This window comes from Leptinotarsa decemlineata, unplaced genomic scaffold (assembly GCF_025532065.1).
Source record: "Leptinotarsa decemlineata unplaced genomic scaffold, Ldec_3_MD MMD2_tig00002159_RagTag_RagTag, whole genome shotgun sequence".
Taxonomy (NCBI): Eukaryota; Metazoa; Arthropoda; class Insecta; order Coleoptera; family Chrysomelidae; genus Leptinotarsa; species Leptinotarsa decemlineata.
Genome location: NW_027412574.1, coordinates 4,725,961 through 4,751,268, shown reverse-complemented (window position 1 = coordinate 4,751,268; position 25,308 = coordinate 4,725,961). Strand labels below are relative to the sequence as shown.

Genomic DNA, 25,308 nt, shown 5'->3' with positions numbered 1-25,308 from the left:
CTTGTGAGATTTTCACTAATAAGTTTGCAGAACTGCAACATGTATTTTACTATACAATAGCTTCTTCAAGCGTGTTCATACTGAAAATCTCAATGAAATTTTCGTTGATTTCCATAAAGTATAGGCCAATTCCATCACTTGCTGTATCCTTCGAACTGAAGTTGCTACCTATGGAACAATTGAAATCTATTGCTGAACTTATATCCTCAGTTTTTTCTTCTGTATATTTTAGGTTCTCTCAGATTTATTCAAGAAGACCAATGTTTTCAAGTAGTTTCTCTATTATAGATGATGTAATCTCTTATTCTTTTTTGTGTTGTACAATTGCGGAAACCTCTCCATATTAGCTTGACTGGTCTTTGTTTTTGGATTCTGGTTTCCTCTAATCGCCGTGCGGTGGAAGTTGAAGTGAAATACAGAGGACAAATGTAGTTTGGTGGTCGACGTTGAAGCTTGGTTTTGTAACTGACCGTCTTGGGGAGCCTCAAGCCTCGTTTATCTTTGATATTCGCCGATTAAATCTTTTGAAGATCCTATAGATGGCGTCTTCGCAAGGGTAGACGATATCGGCAGTATTTACTCAGGCTTATCGTTGGAGGGCAGTTGAGGTCGAGTCTTCTGTTCCAAAGATAGCGTCTTTGTACTTTACTTCTTAATTGATTTGAAGAATCTCTGCATCAATCATGTAATCATTTGTTTCCATTTTTAGTGAGGTACATTCTTCTTTCTATTAATCATGGCAAGTTGGGGCTTTTAGTTGTCTTACCTCAAATTTTGTCCAGTAATTATCTTATAAAAAGATTAAACTGTAACCTCTGTCGTAGAATAAATTCAAAGCCAGCACTTTTCCCAATCACTAGAAATGCAATACTCTTCTCGACGCATGTTTGGCATGGGGAAGAGTATTGCAGTTCTGGTGATTGGGAAAAGAACTTGTTTTGTATTCTTTCATTATTTAGATAAATATTATATTTATCTCACTCTCTTTTCAACAGTAAATTTCCATTGGGTTTGATCCTTCGGTTAGTGTTTGAATTTTTTGATTCATTTCCTCATTTTTGTTACTGAAATCGCAGCATATCAGGTACGTAACAACATTAATCACATAGTTTTTCCTCATAAGGGAGCTTCTACGGAATACATTACCACGATGCATACAACCTACAACTTTTTACATTTCATTTAACACAGCATTCAAAACTTTTTTCAGAAACTCGTCATAAGCATCTTCAAATGAGAGAATAATGAAATGCAAAAGGCATTGTTCATTAGAATGGGTTTTAAACCATTATTTTCTTGAAATAACTCACACATTCAATAGCCTCCAAAAATCATCACAAACATAATTACAGATTTCATACAAAAAAACTAAACTAACAGCAGTTGTTAGTAGTTATTGGTCTATTTCTGAGAATTCAATGTAACATATCCATATCGGTTTTTTATTTTTCACATTGGTGAAAACATTATTGTGTATAATTTTACATTCTTTCAATTTGTTGCACTATTATTCCACCTATTACAAGTACTTCAAGTTGTTTTGACTAATGATAAATCATTTTGTTTGTTGAACTACATTATTTTGACCTTTAGTAAATTTTGCTGACAACTGATAATAAATGAACTGCATACTTATACACTATATTTTTATTAAAAAGCATGTCACACACCTAGATCAAAACTATAACAACGCAAAAGTACCTATTTCTTAAAAGTTAAAAATTTATTGTGATGTTGATGTATTTTTAGGAGAGATCAATTTTTGGGAAAGAAAGGTTTTGGCTTTCTACTTCTCCATCTTTTTTCCTTTCTTTGGAAGATTCCCACATTTTGTTAATATTATAAAATTGAAGTGAACTTTTCTATTAGATGAAATTGAAATATATCATTGATAAGTTGAAAATTAAAAGGTTTTTTTATATGACGAATGTTTCACGTATTTAAATTTGTAGATGTCTGCTAATTCAACTTTTCTCTCATTTGGTTTTCTTAGGGTAGAATGATACATTTCACAAAAAATTATTAAATCTTCTTGTATAATTGTCCAGGGTAATTATTCATTAATACAACTTGCGCCTCTGTAAAAAAAATTATTGGAAGTATTTTTGTCTGCTGATTACAAATTTGAACTCAAAACGTGACGCTCTCCGATTTACTTCCGGAGATACGATCTTCCAAAAGTTGAAAGTATCGAAAAATCATCCATTTATTGAACTCACTTGTTATTTGAAACATGTATAATGAACCTTCTGATCAATATCACATCCTACAGACTTTTATTCACCTATCTAACCTAACCTAACGTGTGTTAGGAATCACACGTTAAAAGGTAATACCTCGTTAATCCTTGGCTCGCACAAGATTCGACTTCTGAGGGTTATCGTTCGTAGGGGTGCGACAGCTGGTTAACGGAAAAACAGATTTTTAAAATGTTTTCACTCAATAAAAAGCTTCTGTTCACCAAATTGAATCTTTTTTTGGAAAGATGTTCTAAATGACAACTTCACATCATTACAGTTTTTGTTATTATTTATTTGTTGGCAATATTATAAGTCAAAGTACAAAAATGCTAAACCTGTTGCCGAATTTCGTAGATTTTACCTAATTTTGTCTTAGGAATCAAAAACAACTTTTTTTTATAAAGTTTATTTTCTTATTCATAATAGGGTAAATTATACTTTCTTTTGATGTTTCTAGTTCTATCAGGAACTATATTGATTATACACACAACTGTTCAATTATTTGTTACAAAAACTATTTTTAGGATATGCAAACTTCGTTGTTTGATGGCACGTTGTTTGATGGCACAAGTATTACAATACTTGCAATATCATCCAATCACACCTAATTATGAAGTATCGGCTCATAAAGAAATTAATGTGATTTAGATCATATAATGCAGCAGCTCATTTCAGTATATGCACGTTTTTTTTTCATTTTTACAAATAAATACAATTTGATAATTCAGCCTTCTTCTATAAACAAGATAGTTTTTTACTTCAAAAAGAGGAGGAATTCTGTTTCAATTTTGGCTACACTTGATGTCGAATTTATTGCAAACCCACGAATATAATATCAAATTATCAATTTCAAGATTGATAAGTAAGTAAGTAAGGGTGATAACATCCCCCTTACAATACGCCATCTATGAGATGGATACAGAAATTAATTCTCGAATATCAAATATATAAGAGGCTTCTCAAGGTGGTCAGTTGCAAAGCCAAGCTTCAATATCGACCGCCGACGAGATTTGTACTTTGTCTTTCACTGCAGCTTTTACAGCAAGGCAACTAGTTATAAACTAGAGCCTAAACACCAATCATTTATGATTCAACACCAGACAGCGCTGCTTCGACCCACCATAGATCTCATCAGTGTTCTAGGCTGAACCAAAAATGCATTGCTGGACTCAACTGTCCTTAAAGAACAAGCCTCAGTAAGTAAGAGCGATGACATCTCCCCTTACGAAGACGCCATCTACAGGATCAACAGAGAACTCAATCCTCAAATGTCAAAGATAAACGAGGATTCCTCCTCTTTCACTGCAAGCTGCAGGACAGTTGAATCCAGCAATGCATTTGAGGTTCAGCCCAGCACCTGAGACCTATAGCGGGTCGAAACAGCGCTGTTTGGTGTTGAATCACAAATGTGTTTGGGCTCTAGTTTACAACAAATGTTAATAGTTATGTCAAAATAAAATAACAATTGAAAATTTAAAAACAAAGCTAGGATGAAATTTTTGATAGAAAGGGTTCACAATCATACAAACCAAATGCCTCATCTTTTCTCAAACTGAATAAGTGTACACAGATTACATTACATGTTTATCCCTGCAAATGGGCATAACTTGTTATTAATTCAGCCTTTTTCTGAATTGAATATAAAAAAATGCCATCTTCCTTTCTAGCTGAATTATTGAGTTGTATCTATTTTCAGGAATGAATATGTTCATTTTTCTATGCGCAGATTCTGATATATCAGATCTAATGAAAAAGTCCCTTCTAAACATGTTAATTATTATAATGTAAATTATATAAATATTATCAACGGCAAATGCAGTTGTGCTGAACTCCTAGAAAAAATGTATCTACATGTTCAAAACCGCTCTACTCGACAGCAACAAACATTTTATGTACCTTTTTATCGTTTAAATTACACATTCAATAGCTGCATTCCAAGAATCTTACGATTAGCCAATAGTAACATTGATCTTGAGATGTTCAACATCCCCTTGCAACATTTTAAAACTCAATTACAGAATACTTTGGTTTAATGTTTGAATGTATAGTTAAAGGTAGTATATGTGGTAGATGTTTTATTGTCGCTTATCTTTTTTTGTCGTTTTATACTCTAAAATTAACCCCTTTTAAACTTTGAATTAACCTCTAAGAACTAACTAAAAATAGCTTTTTTGCAATTTGTATTTCAGTACCTTATATGATTTTATTTCAATTATTATTCAACAGTGTAATTTATACTTTAAATAGGCTTGCCCTTAAATAAATAAATAAATTACTTTAGTAAGCACACATATGTCCCAGTTTTAATATAATTTCTTTTGAACAAGTACATTATCTCCCAATAAAGCAATGTACAATTTACATATAAACTCCGTGCCTCTAAGTGCACGGAGTTTATATTTTTGATTTTGTATTTGTACACGTTTTGACATACTCAATGATATCTATAGATGATCCAACTGAATAAATATTATTATTATTAGCAAATGGATTGTTACATCCCTCATTTCCAATTTTTCATAGAAAAAAATCTTTCAGTTGTCAAAATTCAAATATCCAATGCTTTCAAAGGATTGTTTTTTTTATATTTTTGTTGATCAGGAGGTAGAAATTCGAAGTCATTTTTCTATTATTGATAATTCATCATTACTGGAATCAATTGTATTATTATTATTGATGAATAAATATGGATGTAGTAGTAATGGTTTTTTGTGAATGTTAGAATGGTGCCAGCATTAGGCGAAACTTATTCAAATTCAAGGTCAAGCTGAGTTTAAATTGTAGGTTATTTCCAAATTTGAATATTTTGAAGAACATATTTAAGATATTTGAGGACCCCATCAATTATTCAACAGAATAATATGCGTATTTCCTATCATGATGTAGATGTTGAGAAAGATGAGAGTTTTAAAGAAATTTTACTTCTTGTATGGATTAGAAAATTAAGTGTCAAGTGAATGAAGGTTTGCAGTATGTGATAGTTTAAAGAAGGTGTAATTTATCAGAAGTGAGTTCCTGAATTAGTAGATTTTTCAATGGCCATATCTTCGTTTTGTTAGATTCGTGATCAGCAGAAAAAATGAAGAAGTGCAATAAATTATTTTTTGAAAAGGTGCCAATAGTGTAACTGAATAATTACCACAACTAGGAGCTCTCAATTATGTATGCCAGTGTTCATACTTTAGTTTCATTTCTTAGAAGCATCTCATATCAATTGCTGCCTAATCATATCTTCAACAATTACACTTGAGGCAATGAAAGAATACACACGTATCATCAATTTGTATATCTGATTCAAGACGACAAACTAATAAAAACGTAACGATGTGGCTCCTGTTTCGATCAACCCAACATTTTGATGGAGAATTGTTTTTATTTTTGATACTCACTGGTAGTGAAAACCCTTTGTTATGATTCTGGGCCAATTTCATAAAATTCGTTATCACTTACAACATGTAAATAATGATAACTGTCAAATGATAATAATAGATCAACTGGTCACACAGGCTAATAAATTGCAGACGACTCATGTTTGTATAGCTATCGTTGTTTGGTGTACTAATGCAAGCTGTCATTCAAACAAGAGTTCTTTCTTAATAAATAAAAACGACAACTATTTTGTTTTTCTAGTTTCAATTGTAAAAAAAATGATGCTTTATAAAAGTATTTCCAACAAGAGACCTGTACAAACTAATACACGGAGCAAAAAAAAGATGATGGTAAAATGCAATAAGCACATAAGTCTGCAGCATTTTCCAGAGGTTTGGATAAATTGGACAAGTCAGACGACTCCCAAATAGCGGGAAAATAAGTTTTATCGCGAATTTTATTGAGACAAATGCGTATTTTTTCGTTGTCCCAACTAGCACACAAATTTTGTTTTTAGAAATTATGTTAATCACTTTAGATGAAGAGCAGTAGATTTTGCCAAAATTTTTCCACATTGATAATTTTCTTATATCATCTTCAATGTTTTCTCAGCTGAATTGCACTTTTCATAAACTCCAGCATTCCTAGAGATTAGAGGGGGGAAGCACCATAGGCTGCTGTCGGTTGATGAAAAGTTAGAGCTGCTCCTGGATGAACTTAGAAACGAAGAGATAAGTACAACCTTGGATTGTTTGGTTTTTTAGTAGGAAACAGAAAAAAGTTCTGTTGTTTCTTAACTGAACAATAGATATGTTCAAACTCAATTTAAAAATATGCTGTGAGTCTTGGTATTGACATGGAACATTAAGGCCAAACATTCTAATTTCAATAAATTGATGGATGTAGCCGTTACTACGTGGAAGGAAATCATAATGAAGAAAAGAAAATTGAAATTTTCTATGTTTTTTACCACTTTTATTTGTAACTAACGTTACTGCAGTTTCGTCCTATAAGGACATTTTCAAACTTATACATTAAACTAACAATGATTGACTACATTAGCCCTTACATAACACCACTCTAGGTAATGATAGAGGTACTTAGCTTGATAGAGTACCTGAATTTTGTTTACTAATGACAATGTGGATATGCTGATTTGAAAACCCGTGAGTAAACTAAACCGATTTGATAATGTAACAGGTTGTACCAGCAATGTTTATGCTTGTGAGTTTGTAAACTCAATTATTTGGATTCCAAATCTCAATTGCAAACTCAATTATTAAGAATCCTTGGAAATTCTCAAGCATAAAAATTGCGGGTGCAACCTGTTAAATGATCAAATTGACTTAGTTTACTCACCTGTTTTCAAATTAGCATATCAACATTGTCACTAGTAAACATAATTCAGGTACTCAATCAAGCTAAGTACCTCTATTATTTCCTACAGTGGTGTTATATAAGGGCTAATGTAATCAATCATTGTTAGTTAAATGTATAAATTTGAAAATGTCCTTATAGGACGAAACTGCAGTAACGTTAGTTACAAATAAATGTGGTAAGAAACATAGAAAGTTTAATTTCCCTTTTCTTCATTCTAATTTTATTTCAACATAGAATCTCGAACAGCCATGTTTTGATAATATTTAATCAAATCTAAACATTCAATGACACTAACCAGTGTTTTATTTGTTGTAATTTTCTAAATTATATTACCTACTACTACATTACTGATGTAAATAAACATTTTGAAACTTTTTGTTCAAAACCGATATAGGTGAAAAAAACCAACAATTTTCACTTACCTTCTGTGGCAACTCAAGAAAATTATTAAAATTTTGTCAACAATATTTAACTCAAAATAAAACGTTTTAGTGCAAGCCACATGTTGGCAATTATTCAACTGAAGTACCTACTGTGCAACATCAGTGGTAGAACCACAAAAACTTATCAACTGAGAATATTCACTTCTTGATTTATTTCACTTTTGATTTAGGTGTGTGACATTTTACCTTCAAAATCACCGATTTTGAAAAAACTATATATGGAAATCAAATAAAAAATGTTAATTTGGATGAGGATATAGTTTTATTCAGAATAAAAAATAAACAGAAAATTTAATTTTTCATTGCACATTGAAACTTAACTGAAAACATATTTTTTGAAATATTGTCATACACTAAATATCATCAAAACATTACAGGACCAGAATAATTACATTATGAAGTACAACATAATGGAAAATTCTAGTCAGCATAGCGAAATTGTATTGTTTCTAAGGATATTAGAAAAACTACTTCAAATTTTAATTGAATATATGTTCAATCATAACATGAGTAATAAATATAGTTTTCATGAAGTAACATTATTTGTAAAGTATAAATTCGAGTTTTAAACTCTTACATAAAAAATCTCCTCTTCAATAAGATTTAGCTTCGTTGTGTTATTGTAGTTTAAATACCCCAATATACCTCGATACCATTATTTAAGATCCTCAAAATCGAGAAAAGCTTTTCAAAAATTTAAGAGTGTGAAACAAGAGCTTTTTAGAACTAATTTCAAAATTCACATAAAACATTCATAATCAAACTTACATACAGTAAAATATAATTTCTTTGGTTCAGTCTTTCTGATCGCTAAGCTCTCATGAACAATATAATCAACTAACTGTTTGCAATTTCTGTGGAATATGTGGGACCTATTCTAGGACCATCCAGATTTCCTCAGTGAGTACTAACTTTCCAAAGATTCAAAATGGACAGTGGGTCTCCTGCTTCTTTGCAAACTCATGTACAACTACAAGACTGTTGATAAAGTGGTGCCTTAACTACTCCACTAAAGTCATACTGAGTAATCTTAAAATTGTCAAAACTTTGCAAGATATTTAATTTTTCGTGAAAAAAGATCACGATATCTAAGGGAGTATTAAACCGAAAGTAATTCTTTGCGAAGATCTTCCGGAAATTGATCAAGATAATTAAGAATTTTGAAAAAAAAATAAATCACCGCTTGAAATATTCAATGAACCATTAATTATATGAATGATTGGATTAGTAGTATTCTGATATATACTGAATTGAGTTTTAGTTCCGTTGCTTCATATTTTTTGAATAAAGAGTTTTCTTTATATATGTCTGAATACCACTTTTCCAATCTTACATATTCATATAACAGATGATAAAACGTTTTCTTTGTACTCAATCTTATTTGAACACTATGACTTTGAAACTGTGGTAAAATATTTAATAAAAACTGATAAATTTATAATCACTCTTAAATTTCTGAAGAGCGATGTTCAGAATGTCATTAACTTTAAACTCTGACTGATAAAAGAAGAAAAACATATCAAATCTGCAAACTGATTCCAATCCAACTCATCAACTAACACAGATAACACACAGGGAAAACAAACTCCTTATACCATCAAACTTTCAAATGAGTCGAGAAATTTTGAACACTTAATGACTAACATAAAACTTGAAAAAAAAGTTTATTCAAGCTAGAGATCCTTAAGATTCTCTATTCTGAATTGATAGGTCAACCAAAATAAAACATGACTAGGATTCACTCTCAATCAAGGCCGATTGCCGAACACACTGAAAATGACTCTTAAAAAAACATTCATTCAAAAGTTAGATGGATGCTTTGTGGATATTTGAGAGAGTTTCGTTACTCCTCTTGTAGGAATTCTTGAATTTGAATATTTCCTTGAAGTTCAAACACAAAAGGTTGAACTTTGTAACATTTTATGAAAAGCCTTGTAGATATCCATAAAGGCTATAAGTTTATACATCAAATGTTTCTTTTTGTAATTTAGACCTTTCAGGAATTTAACCAGTGTTATTAAAAATGCTGTATTTTTGCATCATTACCATCTCAATAATGTATTTCTTTTATGAAAAACCGTTGATCTCCATAGGATATGGTTAGAGTGGTTTTGAAAGTGGCAGCAATGGTTTTGAAAACAATAATTTGATTATATTATTACACTACAAGCAGTAAAAATAAAAATTTATGTATCATCAGTCGCATATAGTGTGATCAATTCACACTAAATTTGAATAAATTAAATAAATTTCTTCTGTACACCTATTATATCTTCAAAAAATATATATATTAAATCTTTACTATTTCTATTACGAAGTGAATATTCTAACTACCTTATTTACAGACCGGTTACAGATAGGACACCTTTTTATCGTGTGGAGGGTACGTTTCGCGCATTTATAACAACAGCATTGATGTGCAATATTTGTATGAAGAAATATACTATCTTTGGGGGCATTATTACAAAAGATGCATAGCTCGGAATTTTCCGAACTTTTTTCGGTAGTGGAGGAGCTGAATGAAGTTGTGCTAATTTCGGAACCCAAATCTGAAGTCTGACTAAGTGAAATTGGTTGCTCTTTGAAACGTTTTGATTTTGAAGTTTCGAAATCAGACAAACTACTCTCAGATGCCTGCCTCTTGCGCTTTAGATCAACATTCGTTTTCGAGACAGTAACTTCTCCTATGATTTTCTCATCTGCTACGGCTGACGAAGAACTCTTTCTGTCGACTTCACCGTTTTCACTTATGGGTGATATTTTCGACGTACCTGGTCGTAAATGTTCGTCCGGGACAATGATCTGATCCAAATCTAAGGATGGGCAATCCTGGCTTGATCCTATACCGGAATCCTGCGATAAACCACTCAGGCAGGAGCGTAACGTGTCTAATTTCACTGGAGGATCCCTTTGCTTTTTCTCAATCGGTTTTCTTGTCTTCCGGTTTCCTCTTGGCCGTGGAGGAAACAGTCTTTTACGGTCCTGGGAAAACGAATAAATTGAATAGAATTTCACGATATATTAGAAACACTATTAAATAATGTTATATACTATGCAAAGTTGCACTTTAAATAGAAACCTTCTCATAAAAATGTATTGAATTATCACAATATAAAAATATTTTCGGAAGATCTATTTTTCATTCATTCAAAAGACTCGTTGCACTCCATTCTATATGTTCCTTCAATAGACACCAGCCTAGTTTAATACATCCTCAAATACAGGCTTTCAAATACAAGTTGGAATACATTTTTTTTTAATTTAATTTACCATACACCTTCTAGAAACTAATTAATAGACTGACATGATGCATCAGAATAAATATAGTTTTGAAAGGGTGTTATAATTTTTTTTTTCAAATAGAAAGGAGGTCTTATTTTTTTAAATCGAACTAGCTATTCCTGAGTTTTCTGACAATAATGAAATCAACAACAAGGTGTAATAAGATTTTTGGATTTGACAATGACGGAAAATCTCAAATGAAAAAAGCATGGAAATATGATCTGAACAAATTAATTATCTTACTGCGTCCAGCATTTACACTAAACAAATCACTATTAATTACTTACTATTTTGCACACTCTCATATTATTAACTCTTATGTAATTTTGGCATGTGGAATCTGTACTTGTTTCAGAATGATACTTTAGAAAAAAATGATAAGGAATTCACTAGGAATTAATAGAAGAACAAACCATCTTTCAAAATCTCAGAATTTTGACTTTTACATTTACGAGGTCTATTCCGAAAATAAGGTAAATTAAGTGCTTAAAAAAACTTGAAATGTTGACACTGGCATACGGTGGTTTTACTCTGAGTCACATCAACAATCGATGATGAAGAAAATTGTTATGGAGAATCGTCGAATCACTATCAGAGAAGTTAATATTACTGGATTTTTTTCCCAACATCAAATCGTTATTTTTAACACCTCGACACGTGTTTCGATCACCAAGTGATCGTCTTCAAGAGGAAGATAAAACTGGAAACTTCGCGAAACTAAAGCTATTTATGCTATACAGATATATCATACAGGTAAACCATATAGGTATACCACCCTAAATTAATTTTACAATTAGCCTTATCTATTATTTTACAATATGTCCTTATGTAATGTTTAAAATATAGCTATATAAAAATTAATTTCACAATATTGCCTATCTAAATATATTTATAATGTGTCCAATGTATATAATAATAATGATTCTTTATTTCCAGTAGGACAATAAAATTGTGTAGGAAGTGTCAATATAATACAAATTTAAAAAAAGGAAACAAAAGAGGAAGACAGGCTCATGCTCTAAAACTAAGATGACTAAGCGTTATTCAAAGAATTCCTGCAAAGCAAGCATAAAAACATTTTTCTAATAAATATTTTTTTAATGATTTTTTGAACAGAGAAAAACTATTCAAAGCTTTTAAATAATCTGGAAGGTGATTATATATCTTTGGACCTATTTATTCTGGTCCACATGATATTACTTTGAATCTAGCTAATGGCAAGTGAAAATGATTCTTGGTTCTAGTATCATGTTGGTGAAGTTTTAGATTTGTTGTAAATCTTGATTTATTTTTGAACACATACATACATAGTTCAAAAATATAAACTGATGTTAAAGTTAAAACGCCGTACTCATTAAAAAGTGCCTTGCATGATTCTCTATTAAAAAAATTTGCTATGCACCTCAGAATTCGCTTTTGTGCTATAAAAACATTTCCTGCTGTGGTGGAACCACCCCAGAAACAGATACCATACCTAAGTCTTGATTCTACTTGAACATAATATATATTTAGCAGCCGACTCTTTGTTAAAACTGTTCGTAAATTGATGAAGAAAAACTTCAATGAATTAAGTTTTGATATTAATTGTTGATAGTGGCCTTTCCAATTAATTAAGCATACTATATAGAATACTATATAGCTTATTAAAATGATATTGTTGGGTTTACTGATTACTACATAAGGATACATTGTAAATATATTTAGATAGGCAATATTGTGAAATCAATTTTTATATAGCTGAAAAATGTTTTATATATAGCTATAACATTTAAACATTACATAAGGATATATTGTAAAATAATAGATAAGGCTAGTTGTAAAATTAATTTAGGGTGGTATACCTGTATGGTTTACCTGTATGATATATCTGTATAGCATAAATAGCTTTAGTTTCGCGAAGTTTCCAGTTTTACCTTCCTCTTGAAGACGATTTGTTGTTGGGAAAAAACTCCAGTAATATTCATTACTACACCAAAGGTTCCAAACAGTACATCATAAGATCAGAGAAGTTGCTGAGGATGTTGACATACCCGTCATTTCTTGTTCGTAATTTTTTTAACAAAAACAACATCGTAATCATGCCTCAACCACAGTATTCACCGGATTTGGTCCCTTGCGACTTTTTCCTGTTCCCAAGGTTGAAGAGACCCATGAAAGGACGGCGTTTTGCGAAAATCAAGGATATAAAAACAGAATCGCTGAGAGAACTCAAGGACATATCAAAAAGTGCATGTCAGAACTGCTTCAAGGATTGGAAAAAACGCAGACACAAGTATATCGATGAATAGGAATTGATGAATAAATTAATATTTTTGAGAAAAATGAAAATTCACCTAATTTTTTCAACAGAGCTCGTAAGAGTAATCAATATATTTTTGAAAATTTTCACTTTATGATAAATGCTGGACATTTGTCCAGCATTGAGAATAGAAATCACTTCCAGAATGTGTAATATTCATTTGCATGCTTGATCTTGTATAAACCAAACCAATTTTTTGCTAGCATGTACTTGGTCATGATTTAATATGATATATATGATGATGAAAATTACGTATGAATAATAAATACTCATCCTGGAGATATTTTCAATTCAACACAAATTTGGACAAATTGTACAAAAAACACACCAAAATTTTTTTTGAAAAAACATGTATAGAACGTTTCAATACATTTTGTCTTCACTTACTACTTGTTGCGAGATGTTCGTCAGTAAAACTCTGAATTTCTCTATGATGAATCTCGTCAATTCTGTACCATTATAATAAGAAAATAGGCTATCTTCGCTAACAAAAACTCAAACTTTCCAAAACAGGTAATAAATGAGGCAAAATATCTTGAACCATACTTTACATAAAATTTGGAAAAACGCACCTTATGACATGAGATGCATAACGGGAAACATTTGTACGTCTTGCGCATCTTGCATTGTCTGCAGCTCTGCTAAACCATAAAACAAAACAACTGAATACTTGCTCTAAACGTTACGGCACACATCGAACAATGCGGCCTTAACCTAAAGTCTGCTCATAGCTGCAATACACCAACTCTCATCCATGCTATCCATCATATTCAGAATCAGATACAGCAGAATTACAACAAAAATGTTGGACAATACATTTCTCAAAAATATCAATATGTATATTATTATAAATGTTTCTCATAACATTTCAAGTTAAAATGTCAAAATTTTACAAAACTAGCTTTAGTTCTTTAGTAGCTTTAAAACATATATAGAACAAGATATCCAGGTCGGACAAAATTTACATAAAGATATCATGGTTAGTACTTCTTGGACAAAAAATAATATTGTGATCTGACCAACATTTTTTTGTTTCGAAAATTGTAGCAGTTTTATATTCGTTTCAAGGATCTACAAACAATAATCTTGATTAAAAAAAGCGTTGAAAACTCACTCCAGTTCATTCCAATAAATGTTTCAACACTCAAAAAAAAGTGAAAAGCAAGAAATTTAGAGTAAGTACCCTAGAGAGGTGCACTAATCAATAAAAAAAACAAATTATGCTGGAATTACAATATCTACAGTGAAACATATCAAAAAGGATTTTTTTGCTGCTGCCTCATAGGCTTATTGTGTTTTTCCTCATATCTTTTCATGACATCCATTTCAACAATCTTGTACAGGTCCCTCATAGGATGTTTGTCACATGCTTCTGTCAAATGCTTCAGAGTTGTAATAAATTGCTTTTCTTATGTGATCTAACGACGAGCTGTCTCAGTCTCTTTGTTGCAGTATACAGTTAGGATCTCTTTTATAGAGCCTATTTTGTTCAGATCTTCTCCAAACGGACAGTTTCCGGTGAGCAGACTTGTAATTATTTCAAGTTGAAGCAGTTCGTCCTGTTTCTTTTTTAGATGTGCCTTTATAAGGTTTTCTAGTGTGCTTTCCAATATATATTTTCTCAGTACTAAATTGGTTTTTTTGACCCATTTCCTGTTCTGGTGCAATATCATAGATAAAGGCACCTTTACAGCTGTTTCAGGGAGTTGATCCGTGACCAGCACATTCATCAGCTTTTTCATAGATTGTGAATCTTGAGTTTTTGTCAGATTTTCACAAATATCCCAGACTAAACTCAATGCTACTCATGAGTTTATATATTTACAGAACACTTTATGTATAAAGTTTTATTCCAACAATGTTATGTACAAATACATTAGTGGCAGGTCACAGTAGATGAAAATATTACAGTCACAACGAAATGTTAAACGCATGAAAAGAAGACATATAAATAACATATTGAAATCATCTGAAATAATTACGGGCGACCAAATATCATCTACCGATAAACCATACCATACTTGGGTATTTCAATGAACTTTATTGGTTCAAATATTCCGTTGCACCGTAGAAACATTTCTCAAACAGAAACTTTTTGATGAATGTTCTGATTTTGAATTCCAATGTTTTCACTGATTTATCCTAAACAATATATGAGCTGGGTTTGGAGGATTTTAGTTGCTAAAAATTATTCCGGATTTTGTTCAGTCTAATTGTGACTGAGAACATGAAATCCTATATTCGAAGAAGTGTGTTTGCAACTAATCGGGGCCCTCTGTTATGTCTTTCTTCGTGTTGTAAGCAGCCAGAGTTGTGATTTTTTCCCGAAATCCATATTGTGATTCACTTCACTGCCGCCTGTTATTGATCCATTTCCTGATAGGGTCTCATATCAAAGATTTTGGTAAACTCACAGTTGTTTCAGGACCTGTTGATGACGATGTGTGCCTAGTATTTCAGTATATCAGAGTGACCTGCCACCCCTTATAGAGTCAATCTATTTCGGTTTGCCAGCTCCACCACTGTTTGCATTATGCAAGACTATACCCTTCAACCTGAAAGAATGATGGTATGATCTGTAATGTAAATTCATCACCTCATACTGAAGTCCAGCTACTGCCCGAAAATTTTATTTTCCTGGTAACTCTGAATTTACCAGTGTTTATTGGCTCACTCTTGCCTCTCCCGTAATTACAATAAGTAAAGAGAATAGCTTCCAAAATGTCACCAATGCTGCTGCGTTCATTCATTGCTCATTGCTTTCCTATGGAGCAAATTTGCACCCTGCTTGGTCAGGTAATGGCAATCATTTTTTTCATCATTGATCGCTAGACCATAGATACATAATATGTACATATTATGTTATCATGGATTCAACCACCATTGTGTTTACAGTCAATACATTATGTATGGTTAAAGCCAGTAATAATTTTTCTGATCATAAATGCTTCTTGAAAGACACGCCAGATGAAGCCATTGTATGGCGAAACACGTGTTGCGTTTTTCTAAAACAATTTAGTGAAAATCTCACAATAAAGTGTTTTTGGAATACGTTATAAATGCTTCTGGCCAGGATATGTGCTACCTCTGCTTTCACTTTACTCTTTTCAGATGATTCTTCCAGAAAAGCCTGGGATCTAGTATCACTCCTAGATATTCAACATCCTTCAACAGATGTAAAATGCTACTTTGGTCAAATTCCAAAAAAAAAACATCTTTTCAATCACCAGAACTTCAATACCCTTCTCGACACACGTATATTTCACCAATTTGACGTCTTCAGGAGTTTTTATCTTCTGAAGATGCTTACTTAGTTGATGAAATGTGCTTCAAGAAGCATATTGAAGTTCTGGCTACTGGAAAAAGTGCTTGTTTTTGGATTGATTCTACATCAGAGGTTCCAGTTTAAACTTTCAATGATTTCATAGGGCCTTCTTCTTTGATCCACCATAAAATGTGGGTGAATAAACCAAAATATTTTTGTTTATATGTATATAGTATAATTTTTTTTTCAATGTGTCTTATCAGATATTAGTTGAAAAAATCATTATGAATAGGCTTTTGCAGATATTATTTTAGTCATTTATTAATAACCACTCAGATTGATAATTGGTACAGAGCTGCCCTATCCAGCTATGTACCAAGGCGTTGTAGACTTGAATCCTTAATTGACCAGATTTTTCTTCATAAGAAATAATTTAGTCTAGTGTATGATTCTGAAGGATATTTCTCAAGACAAATTAGTTCATAGTGGATTGACTTTACTACAATATTTAAATAGTTAGAGGTTTCCTTGCAGGGTACGAATTTTCAAGACAATCATACTAAACTGGCCTCTTCTTTATAGAGTACAGTTTGTGTGTACTGTTTCTTTCATACTGTGCTTCTGAGATATGTAAGGTCCAAACAAAAATATTTGAAATATAAGCTAGAGAAAGTAATCATAGAGTAAATATATGAAAAATAGTCTTACCAAAAGTGTTTACCTGAACACAGCATAACTACAATCTTCTTATACACAACTAAATACAGATCTGCTTTGTTGCTCGTAAAATAAACAATCACAAATATTAAAAAATCGCAGACTTTCTACAATCTTCAAAATATGCAGTACATGATAAATTCATTCCCGCAACTTTTTTCAATCAATTAAAAATCAGAGCACCACCATAAGTTCTTTAAAAATACAGTCTTTTACACACAACACAAAACTTTCTAACACCTTACTATTTAAAACTAATTGTTACTTCGTCAATAGATTTGCATGATTGTAGCAATACATTAATTTGCTTATGAATATTTTTTAATATATTGCCATGAATCCAGCTGACAGGATTATATATTACTATACATAATGTTGATAAAAAATGATAAAGATATTGTTCAGTGCATGATACTAATTCATGAATTGAAATGAAATGAAGCACTCTTATACAATGCAATTACCCTTTATAACAAATTCAAATTGATGAATTATTGTTTAAACATTAGTCAACATTATATCTGTTGATTTATTTGTGATGTGATCTGAAATCCATGCCGATCACTACATTTTTTCAGATACCCCCCAAAGAAAGAAATCACTCGGAGATAGGTCTGGTGATCTGGGAGGCCACTTAATTATACAACGTGTAGATATCAATCGACCAAGAAACATATTTAGAAGAAATTGTGTCATTGGTCGTGCATGGTGACTTGAACAACCATCTTGTTGAAACCAAATGTCCCCAAAATAGAAAGTAGATGAACTATTGGAATAATTTATTTTGTAGTAGCTGTAGGTATTTGACAGAATTTAGGTTACCATCGATAAAGAAGGGAGCTTTAATATATAGTTATAACATTCCTGTCCAAACATTGACTTTTTGTGAGTACTGAGTACTCACAGAAATACTAAGATGCTTATTTTCAAAAGACCAATATCGAACAATGGATGGTTTCCTATGTAAAGAAAATTATGACTCATCTGTTAATAATACTGTTTTCAAAAACCATTTTCATTTTCTATTGAAAACACAACACCAGAACATAATTACTGTCTCTCGAGGCGCGTGGCCTAATTACCTAACTACTACCTGTCATTGTTCCTATGCTAAACTACCTGTTTCTTTATTACCTCTAATTATTATATATAGATATAGATATCCTTTATTAGTTCTTTGTAATAAAAAACCTTTTCAGGCGTAGAACATGTCAATTACAGTAAACATTACAAAAGTAGTAGAAAATCATGAGGCAATATCATTAATATTGGTTAAGAATATAAATGGCCACAGATGTATAAGAAGGTTATCACAGTCAATATACCTAATGTAATATTATTATATTAGATACAGAACACAACATATACATCTATATATAGGGTTCAAAAGAGACTAAACTACATCACAATGCTGAATGATACGACATGAAATATTCAACGCAAACAACATCAGTTTAAATTATCATTGAAGAATTCTTCCAGCGAATAATAAGCTTTGGAGAGAAGCAAAGTTTTCAATTTATTCTTCATGATCATAGAAGACAAAGTTCTGAGAGATTCAGGTACCTTGTTATAAATATTAACGATTGAAAAAGGTATATTTTTTTGAATATAGTTCAAACGTGTCTTTATATTCAAAAGGTTATTTTTGTTTTGTGTGTTGTGGGTATGGTTCCTACCATGAGTCGCAAAGATATATATATTTTCTTTGACAAATACCACAGATTCATAAATATAGAGACCTGTAAGTGTTGATATTTTTTTCTCTACGAATATTTTTTACAGCTTTCTCTCTGAGAAAGGTTGAATATTTTTCTGAGACACTTTTTTCAAGACATGGCTACCTGAATGATTTTTCTGGACTTCAAATTACAGCCACTTAGATCCTTTATACAGTGCGGTCCTGAAGTATTGGATAAAATAATTTTCTACGTAATTATGAATGCAAATGATAAATCCTGAAACAGGTTAATTTTTTATTTGAAAATACACTTTTTCAATAAAATCATGCAGCTGCCCCATCAACCCTCTAGGGGTTATAGCTACCCCTATGAAAATTCAAAATGGAAAAGGGTAGTGTATGATACCTCGTCTAAAAGGGTTTTCAATTATCTTTACAGCAATATGGTACTTTTTTTTATAATTGGACGGTATAACAAAAAAAATTAATTGTTCAATTTGTACAGTTTATTAATGATACCATGGAATGAAATAAAGTTTAAAGCTTTCAACAATATTTGAAATATAACAGTCCAAAGCATATGGTCAAAATGGAAACCTTTCATCTCCTGACAAAAAAATAGATGGTGTTGAAATTTTTCGACGTTTTGCAACATAACTGCGGTGAATTGATTGTTTTCCTGCCTGTTGCAGTGTTTTAAGTCATCAATATTAGTTTGTTTCCTCTTGTACATTTTTTATTCTTTAATAATCCCACAGAAAAAAATCAGATCACATTTTACCACATCTACCGATCCATCCCCGTCCTGTTGAAAACATATATTTCCATTAATGTCTGCAGTGTTAACACGATCAGGAAAGCGTCGTAAATCAGGTATTGAAACATTCTGTAAAAAATCCAAGTAACTGGCCCCAGTTACTGTTCCCTCAAAAAATATGGTCCAATTATTGTGTTATTCAGTATGCCAGCTCAAACGTTCATTTTAATAGGATACTGCATATGACCTTTTCTCATCCAGTGCAGATTTTGCGTACTCCATAACAATTTTGTTTGTTCACTGTTCCATGTAAGGTAAAGTTGCCTCATTGGAAAAAAGAATATTTCTGGGAAACATCGGATTCCGTTGACACCTATTTATCAATATTTCACAAAATTCTAATCTACGATCAGGATCATCCTCATTCAGTTTTTGATGTAGTTGAACTTTCATGTTTTATCACCCACCCCAAGCAATATCAATATCTCAATTTTTTGGGTCTCAGATAGACACGTTTCGAAACAATTCACTAAAAAGTTTAGGAATTCTTGAAGAAAGGATTTATAACAAAATACAATACAAATAATTGGAGAAGTCTAGCGAACTAACTGAATTTCAATTCCGTCTTATCTTTTTGTGACATTCAAATGTCACAAAAACATCTGATAATAATTTTTTGACAACAAAATAACTAATAGACTAGTCAATCGTGACAGGTATTTGTCCCAAGGGAGATCTGTTTGTATTAATTAAAATAATGTTTTCTTCAGAATCTCATTTCAAAAATAAAAAAAACATGGCTGAATAGAGAATTGGAAACCCTTTCAAAAAAGGTATCACACCCTACTCCTTTCTATTCAAAATTTTTATAAGAGTAGCTATAGCTTCCAGCGGCTTGATGGGACATTTGAATAATTTTCTTGAAAAAGTGTATTTTCAAATATGAAAACTGACCTGTTTTGGGATTTTCCATTTGTGTTCATAAACAAGCAGAAAATGACTTTATCTGTTACTTTAGAACCACGCTGTATAACTTTTGATAATGAGCGAAAGAAAAATTTAGGAATCATGAAAAATGAGAAATAATAATTTCTGTTTTTTACTACTTCTGATTGTAACTAACGTTGATGTTCTCCTACCACTTAGTAACATCTACATTCATCAATTTATTAAAATTTAAGAACGTACCTGAACAGAATAGTCTACGAAATATTGCACTGCTTACATCAGTTACTTATTAGAATGGTACCTACATGAAAACAATATAGAAAATCCAATATCCACATAGTGAAGTATAGTATAAGTATAGTATTAGTATAGTATTAGTCTTGTTCTGAATTCACTGATGTGTTCAGCAACTGATATATGTTTATATAATAATTTAACCAGTTACTTTTTTGTTCATTGGGATCCTGCCCATATGGAACGAAAATAAATGACATAATTAATAGTCAGGGAGATGGAGAAAACTCCTGAAGACGCAAATTTGGATGCCAAAACGCGCGTCGAGAAGAGTATTGCATTTTTGGTGATTGGAAAAAGTACTTGTTTTGGATTTATTCTTTTCCAGAGGTTCCAATTTCACCTTTTATTATTTTGCATTAGAAAACATCAACAGGAAATGTAATAATGATTAATGAAAATTCTAGAAGGAACCATGTAATTATTATAAAACTAATAGCAATCAAAGATGAAGTTTGTATATCCGGTCGTTTCATAGGATTAAATAATCTGAACCATCTTGGTCATGTCAACTATTTGGCTCAATCACTTTATGAAAGTATAAATATCTGTCTGTAGACTGAAATTATGCAAATGTTTATTAAATGTTTGAAATTTTGATAATTTTATGGCATGATTTTCTTATATCAAATATAAGAGCTCCTTCAAATCCATTCGCAGTTAAGATATAAATAGTGAGCATTGAAAAATTGCCTCCCTGTGTATTATATTCACATCAACTAGATCATGAATAATAAATTATAGAATTGTATCACAAATAGTAGGCAATCAAACAGTCACCAAAACAGATACTAACTTGTCTGAACATGAATGGAAAGGAGGTACATTGATGACTAATAATGGAGATAGAGTGGGTTATTGACATCACAATGAACAAAAGGGTGACTAATAGTTGGTTGGGGTGAATAGTAAATACACAATGAGTATGGTCACTGGTCACAATTTATGAAATTCAGAGAACTAAACCATAAAATTGATCATATTATTGACATCATTAATTTTTAATTGTTTCTTTTTTAAATAACAAAAAAGGTCAGATCAATGAAAAATTATTTTAAAGAAATGTTAATTTCAATTACTTGGGTCTGGGAGGTGTTCCCCAAGTAAAACATATGTATGTTTATTTTATACAGAAAAGTATCTTGAAATCTCACGAATTATACCATACTCACTAGATTTATTTATATAAATATTTGAAAATATGTCAATATGTGAGTGAAATAATTCTTTAGACACCAATACTATTTTTATGAGTAATATAAATTATATTTTTATATTCTCCATATTATCTTACCTACTTTCAACTTAGATTTTATATCTTTATATTGCATTGTTTCAAAAAAGTATGATAGCGACACATTATTATAAAAAACTTGTGAGATTACCAAAGAAAAACCTGTCAGCTGGTACCTCATACAAATCTAAAGCGATTTTGAAACAGATAGATACCTGGAAGCATTTTTCACAATATCTGTAGAGAGGGTTGTCATTTTCCGACTTGCACTGAACACATCTTGAAAAGTCTGATCGAGAAATAGCTGAACCATCTAAAGAACTGTTATCCGAGTCCTCACAATCTGTAACCCATCTTTCCAATGAAGAGTCGCATAAAACTTCCACAGCTGCAGCAATCATTAGATGGTCCTAGTAAAATGAAATCATTTACATATAATACAAATCAATGAAAAAATAACATGCATTTAGTAAACATCATTGCTGAATATTGTTCTCAATGAATAATTTGAGACAACTATTATAACATAAGTGCATAAGTGACTAGGATTTCACTACTGAATTTTAAATGTTACGCATAATGAGACTAAATCAGGTGGCTGTAACATCAACATTTTAACCCACTATCGACATGTGATTTTTCATTTGCTTTTCTGAAGGGGTTGACAAAGCCAGGAGGTTGCTGTAAGGCACTGAATAAATCTCATATCTTTCACATATCGATAAAGACTAGACTACCATGTGTTTTGACATTTGGTACAAAACAACTTATTTAAAGAACTAAATTCCATTGAAATTTGGGATTTTGTTATTTAGTGTAACAGCCAATATTTCTATATTAAAAAATTTGATAAACTGACTTTTCTTAGGTAAATATTTTTTTCAATAGTTTGAACCAGTTTTTGAAAAATGTTTAATTAGTCATATTTATTTGTTTGCTAGTTACAAATTTTGGATCAATTTCAATTCATTAATGTTTCAACACTACACAAACTTCAAATATGGAATAGCTTTTGGGAAACATTTTAAAACACATGTTTGGCAAATTTATGGCTAAATAAATTAATGTATTTAAAAAAAACACTAATGTGAGATTTCCATATGAATTTTACATCATATTCATTTCTAGTTCAATTTTGGTAATATAATCAACTAAAAAGACTCTTGTAAAAGTGTCATTTAATTTCATAAATGATTATGATTTAATTTGCTGGAAAACAATTGAACATATAGAAAAAAATTGAAAAAATCAAGTGAATAATGGTTCACAGCAAAAAGAGGGTTATTTACGAGTTTTTAAATTACCAAGAGTGGATTCCCGTAATAGTCAATATTACAACTTTTGATTGGCTATATCCTCAAAATAAGACCAAAGTGCCAAGTATTGACTTCAAATTCATGATCAGTTGACAAAAATATGTGTTTTAATATTTTTTTCAAGAACTAGTGTGAGCTGTTAAAATAAATATATGTCATTTTCTCAATCTGATTAATGGAACAACAAATCAGAGACAAATTTGAAAGTACTTACATCAGAGCCACTTGACGAATTTTCTTGACATCCGTCATCACTTCCAGACAAGCTGGCCACTTCATATTCGATGAGTTCGAACTCCTGTTGATCACTGCTTTCCGATTTTGAATCAGTATCGGATGTATCTCTCACTACGTCTAAAAATAATTCATTAAGTAGGTGCCACACACTAAGAGCGTATGCAGTAGCCTACCAGTTTCTCTGTCTTGCAAACTATATACACTTTCAGTATCTTCCTCAGAAGCTTTCGAACTTTCACTTTCCAGTCGATAGTAATAATATCTTGGTCTTTTCCTATCTATTTGGGAAGACTGATCGTTTTCCCGGGATCTTTTTCTCCATGAGGCTGAAACATATGATAACAAAATTTCAAAAATTTTAGATGTCAACATGATATATTTACAGAAAAAACAATGTATGAAAGTTTCGAATATAAAATATTAAACTGACTTATCTAATCCCTGATACAAACAATTAATATGTGTGATATTTAGTAAGATAACTATAGAAGTTATCATGAGTAAATTGTATCAATAGCAGTACTTCATTACTAAATATAGCACACTAGTATACATTTGAACTAACGTGAATATACTCACATGTGCTTCTTTCCACTGTTGCTGACATTTTGACTAGAAATAATTTTTGAGAAAAATAATCACGCGTAAACTAAACCCGCACAAACTTGCTTCGTAAACTTCCACGAAATCAACAAACGTTCCGGAAATACCAGTATGTAATGTATAACGAAAATATTCTATGCGCATGACCGAAAACCGTTTCCTCTGTTGAAAAGCAACGCCTTTGACAGCTGAAATATGTCAATACTAATATGACTGCTGCCAACTACCAAAAGCCATTTTTTCTCGCTAGAATGATTTCGATTCATGATGTATTCCACAGCCCCATTACTATACTGTGGTCCCGTCATCTGATGATCCGACGTTTCAAAAGTTTTCTGATTGGTGCAAACACAAATTTTCAATTGGCGCCAAAATTCTCAAGCTGCAGGGCGTACCGGGAAATGTCCCGGCTCTAAGTGGTTTGTGGGCCCAGCCAGCACCGGCCTACTGATTACATCATGGTATTTATATGCATATAGTCCAGCCGGTATTGTCTGAGAGTGAAAGAATTTCAAGAATGCAAACATTCCGGTACATCAAAGAAAGCAACATAACCGTCTTAAGTGGCACTGCAATTCATTCACAAAGTCACGGAGATATTTCTACCCGCTATGTCTTTTGAGGACGTCGCTAACGAGCCATTAAAATAGTGACTTATGACACATAGGATGTCAAAAGAGGCGGCCGACCGTTTTTTCTCATGTTGAAGATAGTATTGATAGGCGTCGGACTGGGGGTATAAATATAAATTTTCTAGTGATATATTCTGTAGGATGCGAAGATAATTGAAATATCATGAAAACTAATTTTGTTTAAATATTTTATTTTGAGAAGAACAATTTATATTCCTTAGAAAGTTTTTCCAAATGGATTCAATCTTCAGCGATTCACATCCAATGTGAATCGGTGCTTTCGCACAGGCACCGCTCCGAGAGCGCCTTGATGATTTTTCTGTAGTGCTTGTGTCTTGTCCTTGAAAAAAATTGAAATAGTTTTTCATTTAGGATTGTTACCTTCTAAAGAGATCTATAAAATAGCCAGAATGTTAAATTTTAAAATGAATATAAATGTAGAAAGTGCAAAAAATTACTACATTTGATGAATTTGCTTTTTGAAAAAAAAATAATTTGACAGTAACTAGAATTCATGAAATTTTCCATATAAACATGAATATGTATCATCTGGTGACGTTTTAAAGACTATTCGTTTTCTTTATCCAATCTTTTTAAATCAAAACATTATA

General features: G+C 31.5%; 2 protein-coding genes across 2 annotated transcripts in view; both read right to left on the bottom strand.

Moving 5' to 3' along the window:
* cib (thymosin beta cib) overlaps positions 1–10,335 on the bottom strand; it is a 73,043-nt gene extending 62,708 nt beyond the window's left edge. The window contains exon 1 of the mRNA XM_074177093.1: positions 10,204–10,335. The gene's annotated coding sequence lies outside the window, so the exon portion shown is untranslated. The remainder of the gene's footprint in view (positions 1–10,203) is intronic.
* On the bottom strand, positions 7,676–24,253 carry LOC111504525 (uncharacterized). The gene is made up of 6 exons (XM_074177095.1): positions 24,042–24,253; positions 23,636–23,788; positions 23,440–23,579; positions 22,125–22,319; positions 13,586–13,654; positions 7,676–10,414 (listed from the first exon to the last, which is right to left on the bottom strand). Exons 1-6 carry the CDS (start codon positions 24,067–24,069, stop codon positions 9,743–9,745), a joined length of 1,257 nt encoding a protein of 418 aa, XP_074033196.1. The 5' UTR covers positions 24,070–24,253; the 3' UTR covers positions 7,676–9,742.
* Positions 24,254–25,308: the final 1,055 nt, after the last annotated feature.

Coding starts and splice junctions, on each gene's coding strand:
- LOC111504525 (XM_074177095.1), bottom strand. CDS start 24,069: ATGTCAGCAACAGTGGAAAGAAGCACAT. Junction 22,320..23,439: donor ATTCGTCAAGTGGCTCTGAT/GTAAGTACTTTC, acceptor TCATTTTACTAG/GACCATCTAATGATTGCTGC. Junction 13,655..22,124: donor ATTGTGAAAAATGCTTCCAG/GTATCTATCTGT, acceptor TTTATGGTTTAG/CAGAGCTGCAGACAATGCAA.